Consider the following 18241-nt stretch of genomic DNA (forward strand, 5'->3'; position numbering starts at 1 on the left):
CACCTTACTGTCATTGAAAGGGATTTCTTTCAACTATTTGGTAAGCCTGTTTCAAATCCTTTTATTGCAGCCTCAAATAAATTAAAATATTAGATTATAAACAAGTTGTGTGACGAGAGAGATGGTGGCCCAGCCTCTAGTACGTGTTATTGAAAGGACCTGACGGACGACCTAGCTTGCCTGGAGACCAGATGGCGCTATTGGCCTGCCATGGAGCAGCAGCAGCAGCAGCTGGGAACTTGTTTGAAATGCAAATTCTCAGACCCTGCTCCAGACCTACTGAATTGGATATTCTGAAGGTAGGCTGCTAGCCATCGGGTTTTACAAGTCCTCCAAGTGCTACTGAAGCACACTAAAGTTTGAGAACCACTGCTTTAGAGCAATGGGGGAAACGTTTAAGTACACCTACGGTAGGACCAGCCTTAATTCACTGACTTGGTACTGTTGCAGGTAAACTGAACAGGATGGTAAGATCTGGACTGAGGAAGACACTAGAATTCTCAGGGGCCTGAGACACAGAGAGCTCCCGGAGGGATGTGTTACTTTCCTAGGGTTACCGTAACAAATTACCACAAAGCAGGTGGCTTAAAACAACCGAAACTTATTCTCTGACAGTTCTGGAGGCCAGAAGTCTGAGGTCAAAGTGTCGGCAGGGTTGGTTCCTTCTGGAGGCTCGGAGGGAGAATCTGTTCCATGCCTCTCTCCTAGCTTCTGGTGGCTGCTGTCAATCCTTGGCATCACTCGGCTTGTAAACGCATGATTCCAATTTCTTTCTTCATCTTTACATAGTGTTTTCCCCTGTGTCTCTGTTTCTGTGTTCTTTCTCTTCTTATGAGGACGCCAGTCATACTGGATTAAGGGCCCGCCCTAATCCAGTGTGACCTCATCTGATCTTTATTACACCTGCAAATACCCGATTTCCAAATAAGGTCACATTTACAGGTTCCGCGGGTCAAGACTTCAACATATCTTTTGCGGGGACACAGTTCAGCTTATAACAAGGGGCAAGGATTCAGTAGTGGAAGGGAGAAAAAGATGAAGGAGAAACCTAGTTCCAAAAGGATAAAAGCATTATGATACCATGCACGTATGAAGTTTAAAGACATGCAAAAGTTATTAGATTGATTATAGATACATGTATTTGTAGTAAAAGGCATACATAGGAGTAATGCATACATATGTAGTATGCAGAAAGGTGTGTATGAGAACAATAAACTTATTTAAGACGGTGGTTAAATGTATGGAAAGAGAGGGAGAATTCAATTGGGGAGAGGTACACTGGGTTTCAATTTCATTTGTAAGCTTACGTTTCTTAAGACGGCTGATGGTTGCATGGGTGTAGCATTCTCTGTACCTTTGTCGAGGTCTGAAATATGTCCTAATTTAAAGAAAATTAAAGGAGGAAATGGGCCTAATATCTGGAACTTCTTTAAGGGAAAAAGGTGAAGTGGTACTTGAGCAGAGCAGAGGACCATAGAAGGGGAGAACCAGGGGTCTGAGGGTAGAAGGCCTTATTTCTATCTTTAGTTAAGGCTGCTTGAGAGCTTGCTAGTTAGCATCAATACCTTCTTCTATTTTCTATGCTAGTGCCTCACGTATCCTAGGGTAGATTAACATTATTTATTTACGTGTGTATCTCCCCAGCTGCCTAACGTGTGAGCTTCTGAATTGTTTGGAACTTAAAGGCTTTTATTTATTTCTCTCTCCTAAAGCACTGTGTTTCCTTCTTCGTAGATGCTTGATAAAGGTCTGTTAAAGTGAAGTTAGTGTAAGGTATCCGCAACCCTTTCCCCTGTCACTGGGGTTGACATTTAAAAATGCATTATCCTGTAGTAACACAGGGTATTCCTTATGGCTAGAACAACAACAGAAAGCGGCACAAGGCCTTTTGTCACCATTGTTTAATGAAGGAACAGTCCAAGTAGAAATTTATCCATGTAGGGTCCCTCGAAAGGCCTCAAATTGGTTTGCTTCTGTATGGTTCATGCCATGCCAGCAGGGTGTGTATGTGTGTATTTCTGTGTTAATACAGTTAATGTATTAACTATAGTTAATATTAAAGGCCTTTACCTGGGCTTAAGAATTTTCGGAGGTTCACTTTATTTATTTATTTATTTATTTATTTATTTATTTATTTATTATAATTATTTTTTGGCCACGTCGTGTGGCATGCAGGATATCAGATCCCCGACCAGGGTTCGAACCCGTGCCCCCTGCATTGGGAGCGCAGAGTCTTAAGCACTGGGCCGCCAGGGAAGTCCCGGGAGGTTCACTTTCGACAAACGCCTGCACACCTCTTTTTGAGATACGCCTTTTTTGGTGCATGCTGGGAGTCCGTGTCCCTGCCCCTTACCGAGCTCCAGTTCCCTAGGGCCCTGAATTTACTCCCCAGGTGGCCCCATGTCCCAAGCCCCAAGAGGCATGTGTGTTCCTCTTCACTGAGTCTGTGCTTCTGAGAGCTGAGTGGCACTGTCAGTGTTATACTCTCAGGACTGAGAGGTATCTACGAGGTGCTGGCTGTGTATACAGGGAACAGGACACGTGGGCTACGTTACCCACATGTATGCACCTGAAGCCTCTCATGTTGAGGGAGGAAGCTCAGGCTTGCTGCTCTGAGGGTCTGCTGTAGCTCTAACGTATCAGGCTTCTCTGAGTCTCTGAGAGACGGTCCTTAAATCAGGTCAGGGACGAATCCTGCATTTCCTGTTTCTCTGGGTGTTTGTGGGTTTTTCTGTGTCCACACGTATAAAAGATGTTCTCAGTGAGTCCCTCAACCTTGAAAACTTTGTGCTCCTTGTAGGAAAAGACCTGTCTTGTCCCTCTCTGCCTCGTCCAGGAAAGGTTAGGATGTTCTGATATTTTCCTTGCTTATGGCTCCATCATCTGAAAGGATTTGATCGAAAAAATCTCCTTTTATTCCACTACCTGAGAGGTGACCATTGGGAGAAAAACAGAGGGGTAGGGTGGGTGCCGGAGTTGGAAACAGTTTTCTGTACCAGTTAGGGATATTCTAATGACACTAAAGTTAATGATGAAGAATCACTTTTACTCTAAACCACCTATTTTCAGATGCTCATAACTCCAAGGAATACAAATGAGTACACGTTTACAAGTCTAACAGGGCAGGATTCTCAGACAATGGTGTTCTGGGAAATGTGGTATTATCAAGTCCTGTGAATCACATCATATAGTAGGATCTGTTTTGAGGCATAAAATGTACATTTCTTAGAAGTCTGAGCAATGAATTGTGTGTGTTTACAGATAAGGAATTGATATCATCACCAAATCTATGAAGAAAATGAGTTTAAAACGATTCTAAGAGGCACCTAAAAGTTGGCTCTTCCCTCTCTCTCTCTCTCTGTCTCTCTGTCTCATCCAATTAGTTATTTACTCTGCTGCCTTTCTCTCCATTTTCCTGCGTTATTTTAGACCGCATCACTTCCTGACAAATTATGAACTGGTTCATGTATACAGAAGATAATACAGCATATATGTAAGGTATATCATAATAATATAAAAACCTGTGTACCCACCACCAAGCTTGAGAACTAGAACACGGCTAATGCCTTGGAAGCCCACCTGTGCCCTTCCTGCGTCATCCCCTCATTCCTTCCCTGAGGTAACCACGATCCTGAACTTTGTTAATAATTCACTTATTTATACATTCACGGCAGAGGAATGTTCCTTTAAATAATGTTATTTCTTGTCCATTTTGGATTTTATGTGAATGTAATTATACTAGATGTATTACTTGCCTTACTCTTTCTCCCCCCCCCCCAATTTTGTGTTTGTGAGATTTATCCATGTTGATGTGTGCAACTGTAGTAATCAGTTTTCATTGCCGTATAGTTATCCATCGTATGAAAATTCCACAGGGTGTCTATTTCCTGTTGATGGACATGTGGGTTGTTTCCAGTTTTATGCTTTTGCAAATTATCTTGCGACGAATTTTCTCACTCATATCCCCCTATGCCCACATGCAAGAGTTTCTGTAGTTTCTCAGTTGAGGGCAATTTTACGCACTGCCCCCTCCGCCCCAACCAGGGTGACATTTGATAACGTCTGGAAACATTTTGGTTGTCATAACTGAGGGTGTGCTACTGGCATCTAGTGGGTGGAGGCCAAGGATACTGCTAAACATCCTACAATGCACAGGACAGTCCTCTACAACCCAGAATTGTCTTTCCAAAATGTCAACAGCTGAGTAACCCTGATCTAGAGTATAGGCCTAGGCATGAAATTTCTGGGTCGTAGGGTCTGCCCAAGTTCAACCTTACTGGTAACACCAATTATCTTTCAAAACAGTTGTACTAGTTCATACTCCCAACAGCAGAGGATGAGATTTCTATTGGCTCCACATTCTTGCCAACTCTTAGTATCATTACCTTCATTACTTCTTGCCTGAACTTTGCCCTAGTCTCCTAACCTTCTCCTACCTCCATGTCTTTCCCCACAGATACATGCTTCATATACTTGCTAAGTTAACCTTCCTAAAACCCAACTCTGGCCATGCCAAATTCCTGTAAGAAAATTTTGATGACTCTACTGCATACACAATAAACTTGGCATTTAAGACGCACACAAAAGGGCCCACTAGCTCTGTAGACCTAGTAATACCAACTTATTAGGTGGTATTCAAATAAGCCGTGCCCTTTCTCTGCTCTCTGCAGCATGTGTGTTGTTGAACACTTACCCTTTCTTAAGTCAGTTCTACATTCATTTCTAGGTCCATTAATTCAGCCAGTTATTAAATCTTTTAAATTTACTGAGTATTTGTCTTTCTCTGTCTCACTTGTTTCCCTTAACATAATACCCTGCAAGTCCATCCATGTTGCTGCCGATGGCAAAATTCTTTTTTTATGGCTGATTAGTATTCCTTTGTATATATACATCACATCTTCTTTGTCCATTCATCTGTTGACGGACACAGATTGCTTCCATACGCTGGCAATTATAAATGACCATGCTATGAACATTGGGGTGCATGCATCTTTTTGAATTCGTGTTTTTCTTTTTTACAGATATATGCTCAGGAGTGGAATTGCTGGGTCGTATGGTAGATCTATTTTTAGTTTTCTGAGAAATATCCATACTGTTTTCCACAGTGGCTGCACCAATTTACAGTCCCACCAACAGTGTAGGATGGTTGCCTTTTCTCCACGTCCTCTCCAAAATTTGTTACGTGTGTCCTTTTGTGAGGTGATGTCTCATTGTGGTTTTGATTTGCATTTCCCCGACGATTAGTGATGTTGAACATGTGTGCATGTGCCCATTGGCCATCTGCGTTTCCCCAGAGACAGGAGTGGAGACTTCATTATTAAGGCTACAAGAAGCCATCATGGGGGTCTAATCTGGGATGTAATTTGTGTTTTAGAAATGTCACTCTGAAAGCAATGTGAAGAAAGGTCAGCGAGGAGGAAGAATGGAGTGCTCATTATAGGAGTGATTTATGTGAGAGATGCTGAAGTTCTAGACTAAGGTAGGGGTATTGAAAGCACATGAAGAAGTGTGTAGAACTGAAAGGCAACAGTTGATTGGCTATGGGTGATAACTGGATGTGGAGATACGGAAGGTGTTGTAAGCGTAGAAGAGTAAGCGGTGGTAGATGTATTGACAACTTAGTATGCCTGAGTGTGATCAGGAAAAGAAGGAAAAGAGGAGAAACCCCAGGGAATTCCCTGGTGGTCCAGTGGTTAGGACTCGACAGTGGCCCGTGGCCCGGGTTCGATCCCTGTTCTGGGAACTACGATCCCAGCAAGCTGCGCGGCACGGCCAGGAAAAAAAAAAAAAAAGAAACCCGAAACCAAATCAATGGTGACACGAGGGAGAGATAGAAGAGGGAGAGTGCAGATGGGCAAAAACCAGAGAGGCCAAGGAATAGGAGGGCTCAGTGAGATAAAAGAACACGTGTAGAGAGAGTAGAAGAATGAGAGAGCAGCATGGCTAGGCGCTTGCGGTCCAAGACTGGGATATTTTCATTTTAGAAGTGAGAGGTAGAGTAGTTTAGGGTAAAGAATAAACCAAAGTGTGTCCCCACCCCTCCCCGCCCATATACACTGCAGATGCTTGGACAAAATGATCGGAAATGACCTTTTCATTTTTGACAAGCAAGTATTGTCTCTACGAGGATGCCTGAGTGACCAGAGACAAGGGGTGCAGGATTAAGAGCAGTAGGGCTGGGCTCAGCTGACCCACTGCTGTTGTGATGGTTAGTTATAGAGGGATCCCCCACGTAAGTATGTGGCTTAGTTCTATGTGGATCCGCCCCGTAAGTGAGAAGAAAGCACTTACTGCAATAGAAGGAAAAAGAGGGGGAAAGGAGAGGGGAAACGAAGGTGTGAAGATGCTCTGCTGGTGAAGAGAAGGAAGGAAATTAAGAGAAACATTTAAAAAACGTGTGATTCTAAAATGGTTGAAAAGAAAAAGTGGGGTGCTTGAGAAGGGGTCGAGGTGGGGTAAAGAGTTCAGTTTTTAGCTGTACAAAACACTCAGCCACCCCAGGAAGTTCCATGCAACTAAAGCTTTGCAATATGCTGGGCACAAGCAGTCCCAGCTCTTCTCACCAAATACTGAAGGAAAGGGGAAGGGGGAGAATGTTTGTTTGAATATTCTAGTTGACCAAGAGTGAACCTGAAATCCATTTTGATTTCAACACTTTTAAATGGCATGCCTCACGAGGTCCAGCGCTGGTGAATATGACTGAGGTTTATCTGTTCATTGCCCATCTGGCTTATGTGCTCTGAAGAAGCCTCTTTCTGACCTTGCTTCATCAAGGTACCAAGATGGGAAGGACGAAGGGTAGTGAATGAGTGGAAGCATTTCCTCTTTCTCTGAGATATTTCTATTCTATGTGGCAATGTTCAGGGTAGCGGAAAGAAGAGAAGGCCTCTAGCAAAAATGTAAGGCTTTTTTCCCCCACATGCTGGGGCCAGAATGCTGGAGCATTACAGTGGCCTGCTCTCCAGGGGCTCACTGCCTTGAAGATCCGATACACTGACCGTTGCCTTCTTTTCCCCTTCAATGCTGTCAGCCAAGAACCCTCACTTCAACTGTGCATCCCTTAGCTATGGGAGGGGGGCTCCTGGAGCCCAATTTCTGTCCTGATGACGGGCCAGAGCCGGGCCACGACATGCACAGGTTGAACCTCCTCTATCCCTTCCAGAGGACAGGCGCTCTGGTTGACTGGAGGCCCGAGGGTCTGGGAATGACCACCAGTCAACTATGTCCTGATTCCTCAGAGGTGTCCAGATCTTTCAAACTGCAGATTCAGCCCGGGCGGTCAAATTACTCCTTTCACCACAAAAAGCAAACTCTTGGGCATACGCTGTTTCAAGTGAAAAGCACATTTTGCGTTTTTGCAGAGGGGAGGCGCAGGGCGGGGTGCCCCACGCCGCCGACCCCAGGCCCAGCTCTCCAGCTGCCAGGGAGCTGGAGCTGGGGCTGACCAAGGAATGACTGCGGACGCCAGAAGGAGCAGAGGGCTGGGCGGCGCACAGGCTGCGGTAGGAGGCGGGACCGCGCATCTCGTTCAATGGGTCCCGGCGCCTGCCGGATTGGCTAAGCTCGCTTGCCGTCGGGGTGGGCGGAGCCAGTTGTGCGCCGGGCTTGGGGCCCGCCCAGCGGCAGCCGGACGTGCTTCAGACCCCGCGCTCTGGGCAGCGGCTGGGTGCGTGGTCCGGTTGCTGCGTGGAGTGAAGCTGCTGGGCTGCTGCTCTTCTTGCCGCTCCCTGGCTCAGGGCCGCTGGTCGACCCCCACCCTCCCCACTCCCCTTGGCCTCGATGTTCTCACCTTACAGGTGGCTCTTGGCCGAAGCACGAGGTCCGCGCCCCGCTCCTCTTGGTTATCCCGCTCCCCCCCCCCCCCACCTCGTCTCTCTTCCTCCCGGTCCGCAGCGGTCTCCAGGGTTCTCCGACGGTCGGAGCTCTGGCGTCCCGACATGCGGCGGGCCGCTGTGCTCCTGCTGCTCATCAGGACCCGGCCCTTGGAGGGCGACGACCCGAAACCCAGCTGGAAATTCCGCTTTGATTTCTAACCTCTCCTCGTCTGATGTTCCTGACGTCGTTCTGGACTTCTTCGATTGGTAAGCGGGGTCGGCAGGCTGCCATGAGCTGGGAGGGCGGTGGGTGAGTGGGCGACCTCTTAGAAGGAGACGGCTGGAGCCGATGTGGGCCTGCGCTTTTGAACCGCTGCCCACGCGCGCTGCCTGCTGGCCAGTCCCTAGAGGAGTTGGTGGTGGGGATGGGGACGACCAGCTGCGATGGAGCCCCCTTGCTTCAGCCCCTCTGTTGCTGTGGTGCCTAATAGCGCTGAAGTGGCGGGGTTCGGGGAACTACCGCCCCAGGGTCCACCCCTCCATCTCCAGGGACTGAGTTCTCCTCAGCCAGGTATACTGGCCCCTGTGTGTGAGTGCGCGGGGAGGGGGTGATGGTGCGGTGAGGGCTAAAGGCAGTATTCTGTGCTGAGCTGACGGCTGGTAAAACTGGGAGGGCCTCGACCGGCCTAATCCCAGATTCCGCTCCCCACTCTGCTCCGCCAGATAGGGTCCTCTAGCAACAACGCTTCTTATTAAATGCACCAGATGCATTCCTGCTTATTATCCCTGAATAGTGTTTCCTTGTCAGCCAGCAGAACGATTCAAGCAAGCCAATCACATCCTTGCTTAGGAACCAGGGGGTACCTCACCCTCGTGATACTGCAAAGCCCGCTTCCCCCAGACCCTTCTGGTTCACGCTGTTCCAGAATGCAACCCCCATGTGTCCTGCATGGCCTGCGATGTCCTCCTCTCCTGGGCTGCCCAAGAGGTGGGTCACTGGGCCTCCGACCCTGTCCCCATAACCACCCAGAAGGTCTGGACCACTCATGATTAGATGGAGATAAAACCCACAGCTGTAAATTTGCACTGCTAGAAATCTAAAATATTCTGAGGGAATTTGTACAGAGAGAAAAGACAAAATAATAATAATTCCATGCAGCGCAAGTGGCAGCACCCTAGCAGAAGATGTTTTCAGTCCACCCACCTCTGGCTTGGGGGCCCAGCAATCTTCTGCTGTGCCACTCTGTTGCCTATGCCTGTGTTGCAGTGAAAATCCTGATCATCCTAATGATAGGGAAGAGCAACCATGGCACTTTTGTGACACGGTGATGAAATTAAACCCAACTTAAGCCAGAGTCCTTAAAACTTATTAAGCAACCATTGCCATAGGGGAGGCCCCTAACCCTAATGAAACTGATTTGATGCTGTCTGAAGGAAGAAATCTATAAATATGAGCAGATTAGAGAGGACACCCCCTCACACACACACACACAAAGTACATCCAGTGACAAACGAGCAAGCAAAAAGAATCAGAGAGAATGAAATTAGAAAACTTCAATACAGAGGGAGGCAACAATTAAATCGATACAAAGGTGCACAATTTAATCCAGTTGGAAATCTAGAATTTGCTAAAAGAATTTATACCTGGTAAGACCTTTGTCCTTGGCAGACATCTGTCTTCTCACTGTGTCCTCACATGGCCTTTTCTTTGTTCAGTGTGGGGAGACAGAGAGCTCTGTGGCATCTGTTCCTTTTCTTATAAGGATACCCCCCCTATTGGATTAGAGCTCCAAGCTTATGACCTCGTTTAACCTTGAAGGCCATATCTCCAAATATAGTCACATTGGGGGTTAGGGCTTCAACATACCAATTTGGGGGGAACAGAATTCAGTCCATAACATTTTTTTTTTTTTTTTACTTTTGGCTGTGTTGGGTCTTCGTTGCTGCACGCGGGCTTTCTCTAGTTGCGGCGAATGGGGGCTCCTCTTCGTTGAGGTACACGGGCTTCTCACCGTGGTGGCGTCTCTTGTTGTGGGGCATGGGCTCTAGGTGCGCGGGCTTCAGTAGTTGTGGCCCACGGGCTCAGTAGTTGTGGTTTGCGGGCTCTAGAACTCAGGCTCAGTAGTTGTGGCGCACAGGCTTGCTCCGCGGCACGTGGGATCTTCCCAGACCAGGGCTTGAACCCGTGTCCCCTGCATTGGCAGGCAGATTCTCAACCACTGCGCCACCAGGGAAGCCCTATATATTTTATATATAGTAGTTTATATCTGCTAATCACAAACTCCTAATTTATCCCTTCCCCACCCCCTTTCCCCTTTGGTAAACATAAGTTTGTTTTCTATGTCTGTGAGTCTGTTTCTGTTTTGTAAATATCAATAAGTTCATTTGTATCATTTTGTATTAGATTCCACATGTAAGTGATATCATATGATACTTGTTGTGGCTCACGGGCTCTAGAGCACGGGCTCAGTAGTTGTGGCGCACGGGCTTAGTTGTTCTGGATCTTCCCAGACCAGGGCTCGAACCCGTGTCCCCTGCGTTGGCAGGTGGATTCTTAACCACTGCGCCATCAGGGAAGCCCTCAGATGAATTCTTAAGAAGAATTCATTTATATGTCTTTTATATATATATGATATGTTCTTGATCCTTTCATCTGCCCAAAACACTTAGGTTGTCTCCATTCCTTGGCTATTGTGAATAATGCTGCAATGAGCATAAGAGAGCAGAGCAGAAATCACCTCCTTTGGATCTGTTTTCAGGAGTGGGATTGCTGGCTGATCTGCTAGTTCTATTTTCAATCTTTTGAGGAACCTCCATACCGTTGTCCATAGTGGCCGCACCATTTTACTTTCCCACCAACAGGGCACGAGGGTTCCCTTTTTACCACACTCTTGCCAACACTTGCTATCTCTTGTCCTTTTGAAAATAGCCATCCTAATAGGTGTGATGTCTTAATTACAGTTTGATTTGCATTTCCCTCAGGGTTAGTGATGTTGAACACATTTTCCTATACCTATTGGCCAGTTGTATGTCTTCTTTGGAAAAATGTATATTCAGACTGTGTACCCTTTTATTAATTATTTGTTGGTTTTGTGTTTGTTTTTTTGTTTTTTTTTTTGATGTTGAGTTGATTGAATTCCTTATATATTTTGCATATTATCCCCTCAACAGATAACATGATTTGCAAATGTTTTCTTCTGCTTCATAGGTCAGTTGCCTTTTCATTTTGTCGATTGTTTCCTTTGCTGTGCAGAAGCTTTTTAGTTTGATGTAGTCCACTTGTTTATTTTGTTTTTGTTGCCTTTGTTTTGGTGTCAGTTCAAAAAAAAATCATTGCCATAACCTATGTCAAGGAGCTTACCCCTGTGTTTTCCTCTAGGAGTTTTACAGATTCAGGCCTTACGTTTAAGTCTTTAATCCATTTGGAGTTCATTTTGGGGTATGGTGTAAGATAAGGGTCCAATATAGTATCTTTGCATGTGGATATCCAGTTTTCCCAGCACCATTTATTGAAGAGACTCTCCTGTCCTCGTTGTGTGTTCTTGTCAAATAGTTGAGCATATATGTGTGGGTTGATTTCTGGGCTCTATATTTTGTTCCATTGGTCTATGTCTATATCTGTTCTTATGCCAGTACCATGCTGTTTTGATTACTATACCTTTGTAAAATAATGAAATCAGGAAGCATGATGCCTCCAGGTTTAGGTTTGTTATTTGGGGGGTGGTTCATCAAAGGGTACAAATGATCAGTTATAAGATAAATACATTCTAGGGATCTAATGTACAGCATGCTGATATAATTTAAGATGTTGTGTGGTATGCTGGAGACTTGCTGAGACAGTAGATCTTAGTTTTATCCCACACACCACCCCCCAAAAACCTTTAGCTATGTGAGGTGATAGATGTATTAATCAGTTTCACTGTGGTAATCATTTAACAATGTATACATACATCAAGCATCACACTGTTCACCGTGAATATAGAAATTTTATTTGTAAATTATACTTCCATAAAGTTGGAGGGGATGGGAGGAATGTGTGTCCTGTTCACATGGAAAAAATTAATTACTCTAAACTGTCAGAGGTAAAGCACAGGATTTGGGTTACTAGAAGAATACATTTTAAGTCAACTGTCTTCAATAAACTCAATGAGCGAAAGGAAACAATGATCAAAGAACTAGGAAACAATGAGAAAGATGTATCACAAAGAGACAGATATTATAAATAGGGACAAAATAAAAGTTCTTCGGCTGCAAAGCACAGTAAGTGAAATGAAAAATTAATAAAAGATGTCCAACAGCAAATTTGACCAGGAGAAAAAGAATCAGCGAGTTTTAAAAGGTTAGTTGAACTATCCAGTCTCTGGAAAGGAAAAGAGGAGCAGAAAAGCAAAGAATGAAGAATAATGAGCAAAGCCTATGAGACTTATGTGCATCAGCAAGCTTATCAATGTACACATAATGACACTTGCAGAGGCAGAGGAGAGAGAGAAAGGGGCAGGAAATCATTGAAGAAATGATGCCTGAAAACCTCCAAACTCGGAGGAAAGACATGACTCTACACACCCAAGAAGTTCCACAAACTCCAAGCAGGATAAAATCAGAGATCCCCACCTAGGCACACCATGCTCAAATTATCAAAAGTCAAAGACAAAGAGTGAACCTTGAAAACAGCAATAGAAACAACTCCTCACCTACAAGTATTCCTCAGTAAGATTTGTGCCCATTTCTCTACAGAAACCATAGAGGACAGCTGGCATTGGAATGACATATTAAAAGCGTAGAACAAATGAACAAAAATACCCTTTCAACCAAGAATTCTATATGTGGGGAAAACGAAGGGGAGTTAAAGACATTCCAAGACAAACAAAAACTGAGAGAGTACATAGCTAGTAAGCTTGCCCTACAGAAAGTACTAAAAGGAGTCCTTCAGGCTGAATTGAAATAATGCTGGGCACCTATCTGAAGCAATATGAAGAAATAAACCACAAAGGCCAAGGTAACTACACAGGTAAACGCAAAAGCCAGTATTGCTGTACTTTTGGTTTGTATCTCCTCTTTTTGTTCTCATATATGATTGAAAATACAAATGTATAAAGCATTAACTATAAATCTCTGTTAATGGGCACCAAATATACAAACATGCCATGTGTCACCATAATTAAATAAAGAAATGTGGCAGAGCTGGGGAAAAGCAGAGTTTTTGAATACTATTGCAACTATCTCCGTATTAATACAAACTTGATTATTATAAAGTTAAGATATTAATTGTAACTCCCAGTGTAACCACCGACACTGCCCCCACAAAAAGCTCCAGCACTATAAAAAAACTAAAAAAGGTACAGAGAAAGGAGTGATAAAGAATCACTTTGTACACTAGAAAAATGAAATTAATAACAGCGAAATACAGTAATTGAGGGGTGAAGGAACAAAAAAAGGCTGACATGTGGAAAATAAATAGGAAAAGGTCAGGAAAAGTCTTTCCCTGTCAGTAATCAATACAATAACCATAGATAAAACTGTTCAACGAAAAGACAGCACAAGTGAGTGAACTTCAGGCAGTCACCTTAGCGCTGGATGCTCTGGCCAACAGTTAGCCCCGTCTGCACATTTTCATAGACAATCAGGCCATTGTCGTCGGTCTGGCTGTCTGGTCCGGCCCATGGCAGCAACGACGTTTCCTTGTGTAAAACTGTCCTGTCCCCTTTGGGGTAAAGAGCCCTGGGAATCTCTTGGCCCACAGACTCCCAACTTATAAATCCAGGTCACACGTGTCTCTATATATACTAAAGCCACTATGCAGGGCTTTGCCAAGACCCTCCTTCTTGGCTTTGGAGTTCCGGGCCTTATTGATGGTGACCGAGGCATGCATTTTACTTCTCAGGATACACAACGCTGGGCTCTTGAACGGCATTCAGTGGACCTTTTGCCTCCCTACCCGGCCTTAGGCTGCAGGACTCAGAGTTCCAGAGTGGCTTACTTCCACAAGTTCAAATTCCATTACACGAAAATGGCACGTTTCAGTCGCCAGTCACACGCCAGAGGTGAATTGTAGTATAGCGTCTGACTGCGTCCTTTGATGTTTGACTGCTGAGGGCTTTTAAACGTCAAGCCTCCCTCTTCCCCAATGCCCCACACTCTCTCCTTTGGCGCGGTTGTAGGGTGGAGGGGAGGAGGAGTGGGCGTCAAACTACACTAGCTACTGCCAGCACAAGGGAACTGTCATGCTGGCCCCATCCACTAATCACAGTAGAACTCCCAAAGCAATTTCTTCCTTTCCTGACTCTCTCAAGTCTTTTTTGGAGCAGCTTGAAAAGGCTACCCTGCTCTCCCCCCAGAAGCCTCCTCATGTAAGGAATACACTTTGCATCGCGTCTCGGTAGTGTGTGTGTGTGTGTGTGTGTGTGTGTGTGTGTGTGTGTGTGTCACCAGTCTTGATTGACCTTTGAACCCAACTTGGGGTAGGGGTCCATACTGACTCAGGGTGGCAACAACAGCTCTTCTCGCCAACCTTCCCAGGAGCGCAGTGCAGAATGTGTGCTTCCCATCCGTGAAACGTTAGGGTCTGTCAAATTAGATGTCCTGGATCCCAAGGCGGTGTGCTTACTGGAAGTAAGGGACATAGCTTATGTTCTCCTGAACGTGAAGTTACAGCTAACACCCACTCTTGCTTCTGTGCCCAGCGACAATAGTAAGTGGGATTAGCATAAAATAGTTGCCGATTTCTTCCTCGTTTTAAGCATTCGTTACCCTTGACCACTCGGCTAAGTGGGGCTGAGTACAACAAAAAGTCTCGGACTGTTGACCGAGAAATCATTCTAGGAAGCCTGTCCTGTTAACGTGTGCCATGCTGTATTAGTCTGCTCAGGCTGCCCTAATAAAATGCCATAGGCTGGGCGGCTTAAACAAGACATTGGTTTATTTCCTACAGTTCTGGAGGCTAGGAAGCCCAAGGTCAGGGTGCCAGCATGGTGGAGTTCTTGGTGAGGGCCCTCGTTTTGGCTTGAAGATAGCCGCCTTCTTCCTGTGGCTTCACGTTGGGGTGGTGGGCGGAGAGCACCATCTATGGTCTCTTCCTGTAAGGGCAGTGATCCCAACGTGTGGACCGCAGCCTCCTGACCTTACCGAAACTGAATGACCTACCAAAGACCCAGTCTCCAAATACCATCTCCTGGGGGCGGGGTGGGGTGGGGGACGGGCTTCATCGTATGAATTGGGGAGGCAGGGGATGTACACAATCCAGTGCAGAGCAGGTGCTCAGCCCAGTCTTTTTTTTTTTTTTTTTTCAGCCCAGTCTTTAAAAGAAGTATCTCTCTCTGTCTCTGTCTCTGTCTCTGTCTCTGTGTCTCTCTCTTCCCTCTCTCTCTCTGTCTTCACTTCTTGGCGGCTGGAAGTGAATTGGGGAGCCCTGATGAAACACTGTCCGGCTCCTGTCTTTACTGCTTTCTCTCCACTCTCCATTCTCACTGCATCCATATCGACTTTGTATGTCCTTTTCTAAGTAGCTTTAACCGCATTAAAACCTCCAAATTCTCTTGCTCTCTCTTGTGGGAGGTTTTAAGCGTTGCTGAGATTTGATCTATACACCTTCTCTCTCTCTCTCGTTTTTGAACTAAGTGTGTCTCAGTCAGCGTGAGCTGCCCCAGGGTGGCAATTGGGGAACACATGCAGGTTCCCATACCCCAGGGCGCCGCCCTATAGGGACACTGTAGCTTTGCTCTTGCAGTGGTGGAATGAAAAGGAAGGGATTCCTGTGGGCTCACGGAGGCTCAGGGTGAGCTGGGCCTTTAAGGCTTCCAGGGAAGCTGAAGACCTTGGTCACTCATTGGACGGCGGTGCTGTCAATCCTTGGCTGCTGGCAAATGAGCTTAGAGCCGGCGCTGGAGGAAGTGGCCCTTGGTTGACCCTTCCAAGGTCCGCCTCCCGTCGCCAGCCAGTCAGGCTCTTTCCCGCCCTGTGCGCAGCGGCCTCGGCGCAGTCTCGGTGGGGCGCTCCACAGGCCGGCGGTCTGCCCTTCCCGTGGCGGGGCCCCCAGAGGCATCTTCGCAGACTCTTGTCCCCTGTGCAGCCGGCTTCTCTGCAGCCCCCACCCCGTGCCGGAGGCCCCGCTGCCAACAGCGTCCCCTCCCTCAGCGATACTCAGCCCGGCGGCCGCCATCTTCCCCGCGATCTTCACTGCAGCCCGATCCGTGTGTGGCGCGTCCGTCCTGCCATGTCTGCCACAGAGGAGCGAGGGCCGATCCCAGGTGGCCAGGCCGGAGCTGGTGGCGGGGCGGGTGGCGACCCCAGTCCCCTCGGGGTCCGCGCATCCCCTTCGGGAGGGATGGATGGAGCCGAGGGGGCCGCGGCCCTTCTGGCCTCCCTGGGGCTCTCCAGAGCCCTTCACGGGGAGGATGGTGGGCAGGAGGCCGCCCAGGCCGCAGTGGAAGAAGACTGGGATGTAGAGCTGGTTGAGGAGGAGGAGGAGGAGGAGGAGGAGGAGGAGGAGGAGGAGGAGGAGGTGGAGGAGGAGGAGGAGGAGGAGGAGACGGAGGAGGAGGAGGAGGAGGAGGAGGAAATTTTTGAATTAGAGATCGAGGACCAGGAGGAGGATGAGTACCAGTCAGAAGAGGGAGACGAAACTGAGGAAGAGGTCGAGGAGGAGGAAGAGACACAAGAGGAGGACGAGAATGGGCACGAGGGCGCGGGAGTGGTCGCGGGCCACGGGCCCCCCATGGCGCAGTTTCAGTCCCTGTTCCGGGATCCGGTCCATTGCCGTGTGCACCACAGCCACTACAACTACCGTGTCCTGGTCGGGCCCCACGCCGGCCGCGTGATGGTCAGGCGCCGCTCCCGACGGCTCTCGGACCCTGCAGAGGATGCCGCGCCTCCTCAGGAGCAGGAAGACCTGGGAGAGGCAGGTGAGGTCTGGCGGGGCGGGTACCAGGCAGAGGGCACCCCGCCCTGGGAGCCGCAGGAACCTGCAGAGGGGGCGGCATCCCAGAAGGCAGAGGAACCGGCGGCGGCGGCCGAGTTCTGGGCGGGCGAGGTCCTGGCTGATGCCTCCGAGTCCTGGGAGGCTGGGGCGTGTGGACCTGACGACGGGGCCGAGGCTGGCGAGGGGCGGCCCAGTCCCCAGGCCCTTGCAGCCCCTGCTGGGGCATCGGCCTGAAAGGCAGGCCGCGCTCAGCGCTGGCCTCTGGCGGTTAAGCAGCGGGTCAAAGCTCTCAAAAACCTTCAGGCACGATATGCACAAGTAGAAGCCCAATTCTCTAAAGACCTTTATGATCTTGAGAAAAAGTATGCTGCTCTCTACCAACCTAGGGGCGAACAAATGGCATGCCTCACTTTTGGTTGACGGGCTTCTAAAAATGTAAAGATTCTCAGTAGGATGACCTGAGAAAATGATGAAAGGTCACAGGGGCACTTTTCAGTGGTTGAGGAATCAGTGAGCTTCGCGGTAGAACTTGTCTTTAAATCGGGTGAACATTTTCCAGTGACGTTCTGGCAGAAACATACAAAAATGCTCTGAGAATCAAATGATTTCGATCCCTTCTCCAAAGGGCCAGAAATAATCAGCAGCACAGTGTGTGAGATCTACTGGAAGGAGGGGAAAAATGTTGTGAAAACTGTCAAGCAGCAGAACTGTGAGGCCCATGGAAGTGTTGTATCAACCAGTAGGAACATGGCCAGCTCTTCTTTTTATTTATTTATTTATTTATTTATTTATTTATTTATTTATTTATGTTTTGACATATTTCTCTTCTCCAGAACCTCCTGAGGGCAGAGAACTAGATTCTGCTGCTGATTTTAAATCGGGAAATGTTTCCCACCACCTTGTGATGCCAAAGTCCGTATCATTCGACACTAAAGAAGAGAGTGCACATCAGTATGAAAATGCTGAGGAAGAGAAAGAGGATGGAAAGGAAAAAGCAGAAGAAGGACCCAAAGTGGGTACGGTCTCAGCAGAGGGCAGCTCTGGAGAATACAGGTATTATTGTATAGTGCAACCATTCCTGACATATACCTGTTACTAACAGCTTTATGTTTTGTTTTGTTTTGTTTACATACTTAATTTATTTTTGGTTTATTTTTTTAACATCTTTATTGGAGTATAATTGCTTTACAGTGGTGTGTTAGTTTCTGCTTTATAACAAAGTCAATCAGCTATACGTATACCTATATCCCCATATCTCCTCCCTCTTGCGTCTCCCTCCCATCCTCCCTATCCCACCCCTCTAGGTGGTCACAGAGCTCCGAGCTGATCTCCCTGTGCTATGCAGCTGCTTCCCACTAGCTATCTATCGTGTTTTAAATTTTTTTTGTAAAGTAAATAAGAAAAAATTGTTGAAATTTAGTTTTGGAAAAACAGTTTAATGTTACTAATGGACTTGTATTCTAGATGATATAGAAGGAAGTGTGTTCTGAAAAGTATTTCATTTGCAGCCGCA

The 18241-nt window shown here is 47.0% G+C and overlaps 1 protein-coding gene across 1 annotated transcript; it reads left to right on the top strand.

The window, feature by feature from the left end:
• Positions 1 to 75: 75 nt before the first annotated feature.
• Positions 76 to 18234, top strand: LOC309620625 (uncharacterized protein). Its single transcript, XM_082377423.1, has 5 exons — positions 76 to 299; positions 7362 to 8081; positions 15880 to 16057; positions 16384 to 16711; positions 17562 to 18234. Exons 2-5 carry the CDS (start codon positions 7780 to 7782, stop codon positions 17825 to 17827), a joined length of 1074 nt encoding a protein of 357 aa, XP_082233549.1. The 5' UTR covers positions 76 to 299; positions 7362 to 7779; the 3' UTR covers positions 17828 to 18234.
• The last annotated feature ends 7 nt before the right edge of the window (positions 18235 to 18241 follow it).

Source organism: Balaenoptera borealis (genome assembly GCF_965194805.1).
Source record: "Balaenoptera borealis genome assembly, chromosome: X".
Classification (NCBI taxonomy): domain Eukaryota; kingdom Metazoa; phylum Chordata; class Mammalia; order Artiodactyla; family Balaenopteridae; genus Balaenoptera; species Balaenoptera borealis.